The 11,147-nt window shown below is 40.3% G+C and overlaps 1 protein-coding gene and 1 non-coding gene across 2 annotated transcripts in view; both read left to right on the top strand.

Annotated features, from left to right (window-relative positions):
• Positions 1–9,981, top strand: part of Slc9a7 (solute carrier family 9 member A7) — a 138,957-nt gene extending 128,976 nt beyond the window's left edge. Inside the window, exons 16-17 of the mRNA XM_026413741.2 lie at positions 589–694; positions 7,805–9,981. Coding sequence (XP_026269526.1) covers positions 589–694; positions 7,805–8,056 — 358 coding nt within the window. The 3' untranslated portion in view covers positions 8,057–9,981. The remainder of the gene's footprint in view (positions 1–588; positions 695–7,804) is intronic.
• LOC113200350 (U6 spliceosomal RNA) lies at positions 4,101–4,207 on the top strand. Its single transcript, XR_003303040.1, has one exon. It is a non-coding gene; the product is annotated as a U6 spliceosomal RNA (small nuclear RNA).
• Positions 9,982–11,147: the final 1,166 nt, after the last annotated feature.

The following is an 11,147-nucleotide window of genomic DNA, read 5'->3' on the forward strand; positions in this document are numbered from 1 at the left end:
TTAAGAGTCTGGGAAAAAAGTGGCTGGTTCTCTATAATGGGAAGTTGGGAGATTTATGGTCTAAATAACCTTACTGAAATAATTTCACCATGCCAAGTCTCAGTTTTCTCTTTTATAGTAGCCTCAGGTTGCCTTTGAGGTCCTGCCCAACTCAAACATCTCCACTGTATGCCCTGTAGTTAGAGTGGCTTAACAAGGATACTTACAGAGAACAAGGGCAGAGGAGACTCTGCAGTACCTGCTCCCCAGGGACACTATCTCCTTTTTCCAAGATCTGAGTGGTGTGTGTCAAAATCTGAAATGCTAATTGGAACTAAAACAAAGTCATAAGTGTGTTCTAATCAATCAAATATTCTTTTTAACTGACAATTGGAAATCACCAACCTGTGAGTTACTAGTTACCATTTAAGCCTAATGAGGTATACTGTTGCAGGTACAAGTATTTCCTAGGTTGTACTGATAAAAAGGAGAGAAAGAAAGCTTTTTGTGGGTAGAATGTAGGACAGTTTACTTTTGGGGATTTTTAAACAAATTTTGTTGTGCATGTGTTTCCCTTGCAGCCATTTATCCTTAATTCTCTTTTTAAAGTTACTTGAAGCCCATCCTCACACACAGCGGCCCCCCTCTAACCACCACTCTTCCCGCCTGGTGTGGTTTGCTGGCCCGATGTCTGACTAGTCCCCAGGTGTATGACGTAAGTACAGCATGTCAGTATGGTGTTCCTCCTGCTCACTCTGCCAGGGAAGCCTCTTACCTAGGAAGAAGAAACCAATCACACTCATACCTCTATAGCTTCATATTTTCCTTGTATAATAAGATGATTAGAAATGGCAAATTTACATATGTTTATATTCTTTGCACAGTAATAAGAGAAATCTTTTACCGGGATTACAACTGCCAAGTTACCAAGTATTGTAACCCACTGCTACTATGCAATCAGTGAGCACAGTAGTTCTGTGTAGCTGTCATCCCAAAGCCTCCAGGGCCTCTGCTTACCCCCTTCAGAGGAAAGCAACTGTTGAAAAGGCCAAATGACAGAACTCTACACCTTCAAAGCCAGCTGAGCTGCCTCCTTGGGGAAGCAGGTTCTGCCTGGTGAGAATGCAGTTCTACCCTGACCTTTTCTTTGAATTTTCACCAAATGTGAGAACAGCATTCATGAATGTCTCCTTCTCTTAAAGACAGTTGAGCCCTCCAGCATCCTCAGGACCTCCCCATATAAAAATGAAAATCCGCCAGGCACAATGGCATATGCCTGTAATCCCAGCAGTTTGGGAAGCTGAGGTGGGGGTATCATAAATCCAAGACCAGCCTCAGCAACTTGGTGAGGCCCTAAGCAACTTAGTGAGACCCTGTCTCAAAATTTTTAAAAAGGATGGGGATGTAATCAGTGGTAAAACACCCCTGGGTTAAATTTCCAATTCTAAAATAAATAAATAAAATTAATGATAATAATAATAATAATAATAATAATAATAAATCTTGTGCCACATGTGATAAACTGTTTTCAGATTAGAAAATAATGGATAGTGAGGATAGGGATACTGTAGCTCAGTGGTAGAGCATGTGCCTAGCATGTATGAGGCCCTGAATTTGTTCCCAGTACTGACAAACAAGCACAAAAAAACACCTTCAGTAAAATGGTGAGATTATCATTTTCCCAGAATTATTCTTGCTTTATAAAGTGGTTTTTAACAATAATGGTAACTTTTAATATAATATCGATCAGCCTAAACAATAATGCTAGTGTTATTTTGTATCAGAAGGACTCAAACCAACGGATTAAAAAGTTAGTTTTAAAATTTCTTATCCAGCACTACTGTGTATAAGAAAGGTCATGTTAATTCTGAAGGCTAAATGGTTTGCATATCTGTTTAAAGTGGAATTGTGACCACTTGAAGGCATGTCATCACTGAGACAAAGTGTGCTGACGTGCCACCATTGCATCTTCCACTAATGAAGCTCCAACTAATTATACCTTAAAAATATTTTCTAATCAAAAGTTTACTAACTATTCCCTTGTTCATAGATAAGGGATATCAGTACTAGTTTGGACTCAGCATAAACTCAGCCAAATGGGGCACATGATGTCATTTACAGTTATATACCTTTAAAGTGCTTCTCTCACCAGTTCAAGAGACTACTCAAGGTTTGCTTTCCAGAATAATGTTTGGGCTCTGGACTTGTCACAGCCAACTTAAGATGGGTTGACTTGGGCTACCAGGAACAACCACCCTCAATGCTGCTGCTGGCCTTTTGTGCTGGGGTCCTGCCCAGGGTCTCAGCCAGCTCCAGATACAGTGAGGACTGCTGCTGAGTGAATGGGAGCAAAGGATCTTTTCAGAGTTAGCAGTTGAGGAAACCAAAGTTGAGAGAGACGGAGGGGCTCCCTGTGGAGTGGAGTGCTGGGTGAGAGTCTCTCACTCAGAGTTCTTGTGGCTGTTTTGATACTTGTTATGTGGTTCTCACCCATCACCTAGGGTGTTTTATACTTGGTCAAGTTTATTTGGAGGTATGTAGGATGTTCATTATTTCTACAAACTCCAGACTAATTAGGTTTGTTATCCACCAAGAAAACAGTGTTCTTCCACTTTTGAAGAGACCTATGTTTGGGGCTCGGTGGTAGAGTGCTCGCCTGGCATGCTTGAGGCACTGAATTTGATCCTTACTTGTTGTGTCCACTTAAAACTAAAAAATAAATATTTTAAAAAGAGACCTATGGTTATTTTCAGTGTACAAATTCCCACAACACACTTGTTTTTAGGGTTATTTCCCTGCATTTTTATAGCAGCCTTTACTAGACAACTAGTTATATAATGATATACACCTTCAGCTTCCTAAAGTTCCATGGATCCTATCACCTAGAATTCCAGGGAGTGGGTTGGTTTCATCAGCTTTATGTGACACTCATTAAGCTTTTTTTTTTAAATGTTTTTAGTTGTAGATGCACACAATACTTTTATTTTGTTTATTTATTTAATTTTATGTGATGCTGAGGATTGAACCCAGTGCCTCACAGGTGCTAGGCAAGTGCTCTACCACTGAGCCACATCCCCAGCCCTCCTTCAGCTTTGATATAGGAGTCACTCTCCAACTGGGTCTCAAGATGTCTTTGTTTCTGAATGACTTTTCCTTAGGTACTATCTGGGCTGGTGGGTGTCATAAATGGAATGGGTCAGTATCCAGTCTTATTTTCTCCCACCAGTGAATTTTGTCCCTGTGTTCCTCTATAAGAATAATCAGGCCACACTGAAGTTCATGTCCAGGGTGCTATGTGGGCTTTCCTTCATTTGTAGAATTATCCTCACATGTAGTTGATCTGTATTCCTCTCTATCCCTTTTTGGCTTTAAACCTTGAAACAGTAAAGTATGTATCAGAACTATTTCCCTGAAAATTGATAGCTAAATATTTTGAAAAGATGGACAAAACCATTACATAGCACATGTCTGAATGGTAGAACTGGGACATGCTAAGACAAGGAAAGAGGACTCCCTGGGAGCTGGAAACCCAAATGGGGCACATGATGTCATTTGTTGTTAAAACTATCAGAAGATAGATTGAGCTTCAGGGCTTTCTGAACACTAAGGCAGAGGAAGAAATTTGGGAGTTTGGAGCAAGTTTTAGAACTGTGCTCTAAATATCAGCCTGAGTACAGAATTTGTTTTTTGTCATGCATCTCTATCCTGCCTCCTTCCAGTGGGTATTTGAGGCAGCAAGTGAAGTGGAATTGTGTGTTTGCCTGTTAAAAATGCTAGAGCACTCACAGGGTTATGTGGAGTCACATTGTGCACTGTGTATGGAGAAGTAAGTTGACATCACTGACAAACAATGCAGAAAACAAGCATGTGCTTGTCACCAGTAAATACACAGGAGATGCACTGGGAGAGAAGTGAGAAAGACTCAACCCAGGAATCCTCTTAGCTCAATGTGTTTACCAAGCATTCATGTAGCACCTACTACAGGATGAGTGTCCCTTGACCAAAAGACTTAGGACCAAAAGTGTTTTAGATCTCAGAACTTAGATTTTTTTTAATATTTGCATATATGTAATGAAATATCTTGGGTGTGAGACCAAGTCTAAACACAAGATTCATTTATTGTGCTCGCTTCGGCAGCACATATACTAAAATTGGAACGATACAGAGAAGATTAGCATGGCCCCTGCGCAAGGATGACACGCAAATTTGTGAAGCGTTCCATATTTTTAAAGGCATAAAAATAGGAAAAGAAGAACTTAAATTATCACTATTTGCAGATGATATGATTCTATACCTAGCAGACCCAAAAGGGTCTACAAAGAAGCTATTAGAGCTAATAAATGAATTCAGCAAAGTGGCAGGATATAAGATCAACACGCATAAATCAAAGGCATTCCTGTATATCAGCGACAAATCCTCTGAAACGGAAATGAGGACAACTACTCCATTCACAATATCCCCCCAAAAAATAAAATATTTGGGAATCAACCTAACAAAAGAGGTGAAAGATTTATACAATGAAAATTACAGAACCCTAAAGAAAGACATAGAAGAAGACCTTAGAAGATGGAAAAATATACCCTGCTCATGGATAGGCAGAACTAACATCATCAAAATGGCGATATTACCAAAAGTCCTATATAAGTTCAATGCAATGCCAATCAAAATCCCAACAGCATATCTTGTAGAAATCGATAAAAGAATCATGAAATTCATATGGAATAATAAAAGACCCAGAATAGCAAAAACAATACTAAGCAGGAAGTGTGAATCAGGCGGTATAGCGATACCAGACTTCAAACTATACTACAGAGCAATAGTAACAAAAACAGCATGGTACTGGTACCAAAACAGGCGGGTGGACCAATGGTACAGAATAGAGGACACAGTAACCAATCCACAAAACTACAACTATCTTATTTTTGATAAAGGGGCTAAAAGCATGCAATGGAGGAAGGATAGCATCTTCAACAAATGGTGCTGGGAAAACTGGAAATCCATTTGCACCAAAATGAATCTGAATCCCTATCTCTCGCCATGCACAAAAGTTAACTCAAAATGGATCAAGGAGCTTGATATTAAATCAGAGACATGGCATCTGATAGAAGAAAAAGTTGGTTATGATCTACACGCTGTGGGATCGGGCTCCAAATTCCTCAATAGGACACCCATAGCGCTAGAGTTAACAAATAGAATCAACAAATGGGACTTACTCAAACTAAAAAGTTTTTTCTCAGCAAAAGAAACAATAAGAGAGATAAACAGGGAGCCTACATCCTGGGAACAAATCTTTACTCCACACACTTCAGATAGAGCCCTAATAACCAGAATATACAAAGAACTCAAAAAATTAGACAATAAGATAACAAATAACCCAATCAATAAATGGGCCAAGGACCTGAACAGACACTTCTCAGAGGAGGACATACAATCAATCAACAAGTACATGAAAAAATGCTCACCATCGCTAGCAGTCAGAGAAATGCAAATCAAAACTACCCTAAGATACCATCTCACTCCAGTAAGACTGGCAGCCATTAGGAAGTCAAACAACAATAAGTGCTGGAGAGGATGCGGGGAAAAGGGCACTCTTGTTCATTGCTGGTGGGACTGCAAATTGGTGCAGCCAATTTGGAAAGCAGTATGGAGATTTCTCGGAAAGCTGGGAATGGAACCACCATTTGACCCAGCTATTCCCCTTCTCGGTCTATTCCCTAAAGCCCTAACAAGAGCATGCTACAGGGTCACTGCTACATCGATGTTCATAGCAGCTCAATTCATGATAGCAAGACTGTGGAACCAGCCTAGATGCCCTTCAATAGATGAATGGATAAAAAAAATGTGGCATTTATATACTATGGAGTATTACTCTGCATTAAAAAATGACAAAATCATAGAATTTGGAGGGAAATGGATGGCATTAGAGCAGATTATGCTAAGTGAAGCTAGTCAATCTTTAAAAAACAAATACCAAATGACTCCTTTGATATAAGGGGAGTAAACAAGGACAGGGTAGGGACGAAGAGCTTGAGAAGAAGATTTACATTAAACAGGGATGAGAGGTGGGAGGGAAAGGGAGTGAGAAGGGAAATTGCATGGAAATGGAAGGCGATCCTCAGGGTTATACAAAATGTCATATAAGAGGAAAGGAGGGGCAAGACAAGATAATACAAATGGAAGAAATGATTTACAGTAGAAGGGGTAGAGAGAGAAAAGGGGAGGGGAGGGGAGGGGAGGGGGGATAGTAGAGAATAGGACAGACAGCAGAATACATCAGACACTAGAAAGGCAATATGTCAATCAATGGAAGGGAAACTGATGTGATACAGCAATTTGTATACGGGGTAAAAGCGGGAGTTCATAATCCACGTGAATCAACCGTGTAATATGATGTATTAAGAACTATGTAATGTTATGAACGACCAATAAAAAAAAAATAAGAAATAAAAAAAAGATTCATTTATGTTTCATATATACCTTGTATGTGTGGCCTGAAAGTAATTTTAGATAATATTTATAATAATTTTGTGATGAAACAAAATTTGAGAACTATCAGACTTCTATGACGTCAACACTCCAAAAAGTTTCTGAGTTCAGAGCATTTCAGATACACGGATACTTAACCCGTATGAGATAAGTTCCATTAAGGAAGGGCACCAAGAAGAGGGAAAGAGGTCAATGCCCTTTGGTAGTTTATCATCTAGATGGGGGCATGTCCAGGTTGCACTTGGGGCAGGCAATGGACCAGGGTGGTATCCCAGACAGAGGAGGGATACATGAGACTTCAGATGTGTTTGCCATCCAAGTTGCATTATTTGACAACCTTCAATACAGCAGAGCCATGACCCTCCCTTTGTTTTGCTGGTGTAACCCATTGGAGGGAGAAAGGTTTTATCTGACATTACTCTGTCTCCTGACACTCTCCCCACCATTTGTTACTTTCAAGAGGCTATGACTTTGTTAATGCCTGCCTTGTTTAGCCTTGTTTGTTTTGCTACAACTACTGCTTAGCATGAGATACTATTCTTGTCCTTTTCCTGAACAGCTGATTTTTTCACATCCTTTATGTGGAAAAAATGAATCTAGAGGCAGTATCAATTCTAACTCTGTTTCCTGTCAGCTGGACAACCTCAGGCAGATTTTACTGATTCACTAGTTCAGGTTTTCATCTAGGGGTAAGGATCAAATGAGGGCTTATGTGAAGTTCCTGGCAAGTGTGTTATAGAAGCTCAATAAAATGTACTCTTCCTCTTTATCATTTGCTTCATGCTCCTGAGGACAGGCTTTCCATCAGGGTTTTTCTGTGGAAATACCACAGGGAAAATGGAGGAAATGCTAATCATGGTTTGTCCTCTCTACTCAATTGCTAACTAGGGCAAAGACTAGTTCAAATGTAAACAAAGTGGGTGTAGGATGCTTTGTGTAGGGCTGTAGGCCCACCTGAAAGACCTACCTAGAGAAAGAGTCCCAGGAACCTATTTCCAGTGATTGCCCAGTTACCTTACCCATAACTTCTTGTCTTTATGGACTGAAAAGCTGAAATTGAGCTGGTCTCCCTTCTTTATTTTGCCACTAATCCTGACCTACCAGGCATTTGAAATGAAAACTGCTTGCTGGTGCTCAAAGTCTTGGTTCAAAGTCCAACAACAGTGCTTTGCATTGAATAATACTACATAATTTCCATCCCATGACTGCACTAGAGGCACAAGCAGGCAATTTTCATAACCCCTAAGTTGCTGATGAGGACTTGGGATTGGAGGGCTCCTGCCCAGGAAGATATAAGTGTCCCACTTTTATTGTTATTGTTGTTATTTATGCCTTTCAGAACCAAGAGCCACTGAGAGAAGAAGATTCTGATTTCATCCTGACCGAGGGTGACCTCACCTTGACCTATGGAGACAGCACAGTGACTGCCAATGGCTCCTCAGGCTCCCACACAGCCTCCACGAGTCTTGAGGGTGGTCGGAGAACAAAGAGCAGCTCTGAGGAAGTGCTGGAGCGAGACCTGGGAATGGGAGACCAGAAGGTTTCAAGCCGGGGTACCCCTCTTGTGTTTCCTCTTCAGGAAAATGCGTGACTGTCCCCCAAAATCCTGAAATGCTGGGGTAGGCCCCTGGAGTTGAGGATGGCTACATGCCCCAGTGTTGTTTGAGGTGGGGCATTGACTGGATTGAACTAATGCTTCTATTTTGTTGGGGTTTGAAGCTATCTTAACACTTAAAATTTAACCCAAGACTCAGATGGTGAAGCTAGAGTGTCTCTAAATCAAGACGAAAGCAGATCTATTCCCACTTTTTCACATAGTAGTGCGCTGTTTCAGAGTTAAGCAAACACAAAAATAGCATGCTTTCATGGTCTCTTAATTCATCCACCCGTGCTCTTTGAATAAGGCAGGGCAAGTATTGGATTTTCTACCCATGAGAAGCTTCATCTCAGCACATAGCAGTGCCAGTCTAGCTGGCTTGAGGAACATCAAGTCAGGGGAGAACAGGCTAGAAGAAAGACCATGAAGGAAGGCAGTTGAGATTGGCCCACCAAGAATTCTGGGATGCTGGTGTTAAACGGGACAGAAAAAGCTATTTGAATGGAGGCCCTGGCACTGAAGGCTACAGGACTGCATTCTCCTATCAGGATCCCTGACTTTATGCAACCTGTGTTTTCTTCTAGACTGAAGATTAGAAATGATATCCATGAACATTTCAGTGTGGGGAAAAGAATTCTAGTTTCTTCTCTGGAAATCTTTATAAAGAAGTTACTGGGATGTTTAAAACCAAAGGCAAATTGTGTTATTCTATTGTTTTTAAATTAATCTGAGGACAGAAGGGGTTTAGAAAACGATGGTATCACTGCAAGAATCATTTAACTTTTGAGGGCTACCAGATAGCCCACTACCTGGAAAAATGATCAGTAAGACCATAGAGTTAGAGATAACACCATAGAGTTAGAGATAATGCCAAAATTTGTAGGATGCTTTTATCAGGGAAAGAAAAAGCAGCAAGAACCCAAACAGGCAATAGGCTAGTATTCAGAGGGAAAGGGATCTCAATGTGAAAATAAAACCTGCAAAGAAAATACAAGATAGGCATCTTAAGACTCAGTAAAATTCCAAACGTTGAGCTGATGTATGCATGCTATTCAGTGGCCACATGAGAAATCGGAGTAAGCATTATTCAACCCAATAGAAAGTTTCATCTTAGATAGGATTAGGAATCAGGTGTCTTTACAGCAAGTATCATTTTCTGGATATCTGGAGAGAGTATTGCACCAGCTTAATTTGTGGATGTGGTTTGAAACCGGTTTTCAATTTGTGTTCTTTCTGGGTGAAATATTCTGCCTGCCCACACCTGTGGTAGGTGAAATACTGAGAGAACTCTTGGGACAGTTTTTTTCTCCACTCATCTCTGTGCTTTAGTGCTAGCATTGTTGGCAAATCAATTTCTAAAACAAATGTCTTCAAAATGTGAGTATTTTTCTTCCTATGGTAGACAAATTAGTGTCTTAGTACCATACACCCATAATGAATCAGCCATTTAACCTTCTTAACTCACATCTTTTTTGTTGTTGTTTATTTTTTTATTTATTTATTTTATGTGGTGTCGGGGATTAAACCCAGTGCCTCATGCATGCTAGGCAAGCTACCACTGAGCCACAACCCCAGCCCCCTAACTCACACTTTTCATGGTTAATTTCTCTCTTGCCCAGGCTGGCCTTGAACTCCTGGGCCCAGGTGATCCTCCTCTCCCAACCTCCCAGTAGTTAGGACTATAGGCACGGGCCACCATGGTAATTGTTATTTTTAAAATGGGTCATAGCTTTACAACTTTCAGAGTTTTAACTGGTAATTTGTTTAAGTAAGGAAAAATTTATTTGATGAGGTTGAGCCACATGAGATTGATGATTTTCAACTATTTTTTCAAAATCCAAAATAGCAGTTTCATATAGATTAATATAAGATAATTGAATGCATTTTATTCATCTCTCTCCTTTCCATAGTAAAGTACATTATGATTTTATGGTCATCTGTGGACTTTGTAAGTCTGCTAAAAGCTAAACAATGTACCTAACCCCCTGAGACCTCAGGGTCACTAGGCTAGCAAAGGACTTCAGAAGACCTGCACCCCACAGCCACAGAATAAGCTTTTTTAGGTTTCAGCCCCTAGAAGGTTGTGGGTTCAAGTTGTAGACAACAGCTGCCACACTTAGCAGAAGGTTGGAATTTTGTCCATGTGATTAGACCCAGAACCATCAAGCAGTGTTTGTTTTATAGTTATCTCAGTAATGACCAGTACACAATATAAACTTAGAAGATGAGACTGGGGGGGGGTTGGCTTTTTTTTTTTTTTTAGATGGGGTTTCACTAAATTTCCCAGGCCAGCCCTCAGCTTGTCATCCACCTGCTTCAGCCTCTGAGTAGCTGGGATTACAGATGTGCACCTTCCTCCCTCTCTCTCTCTCTCTCTCTCTCTCTCTCTCTCTGTGTGTGTGTGTGTGTGTGTGTGTGTAGGTTAAGTTGGTTTACTCTTTGGTTGGGTCTGTATAAAGCCTTTGCTCATCCTTTATGCTGGAGGGGAAAAGCTTAGACAAAACTCCTAGTGATTATTCTTGAAAAAAACCCAACCAAGTAGAATACACCCAGTCTTCATTCACTGCAAAGCTTTGTTATTCTTTTGGGTTTCTAGGAAGCATTCAGAAGATTGTAAGAAATTATCTTCTTAGGGAAGAAAAATAACCATTTTGCTTCCCAGCCTAGTCTTAGGTCAATCAATAAATTGTTGTGTTTTCCCCCAAAAGGCCATCCTTTAGTCTTCATTGAAAACCTTTTGTTCCAACCTTATTAAATATAAGTAAATACAGATTTTCCGAGACCAAAACTAGAGTTATAATTATTTGATTGAGTCTTTTATTCAGCAGATTGAAGTAAGTCACTTGGACCTATGGTCCTAAGTTTTGTGTGCAAAGTGTGGAGAATTTTGACCTTACCAAGAGTTCGGGAAGGGGAATCCATTTATTGAAATGGTTCCATATCAAAAAGCATTATGACTAGGCTGCATGGAGAAAAGTAAGAATGACACAAAGCCCAGAAATCATCTAGCTCAAGGCCAACCAGCTGCTGTTGGTCTGGCATAAAAAAACAGACTAACATTGCTGAATAATGGTGTATCCAATTA

This window comes from Urocitellus parryii, chromosome X, assembly GCF_045843805.1.
Source record: "Urocitellus parryii isolate mUroPar1 chromosome X, mUroPar1.hap1, whole genome shotgun sequence".
Taxonomy (NCBI): domain Eukaryota; kingdom Metazoa; phylum Chordata; class Mammalia; order Rodentia; family Sciuridae; genus Urocitellus; species Urocitellus parryii.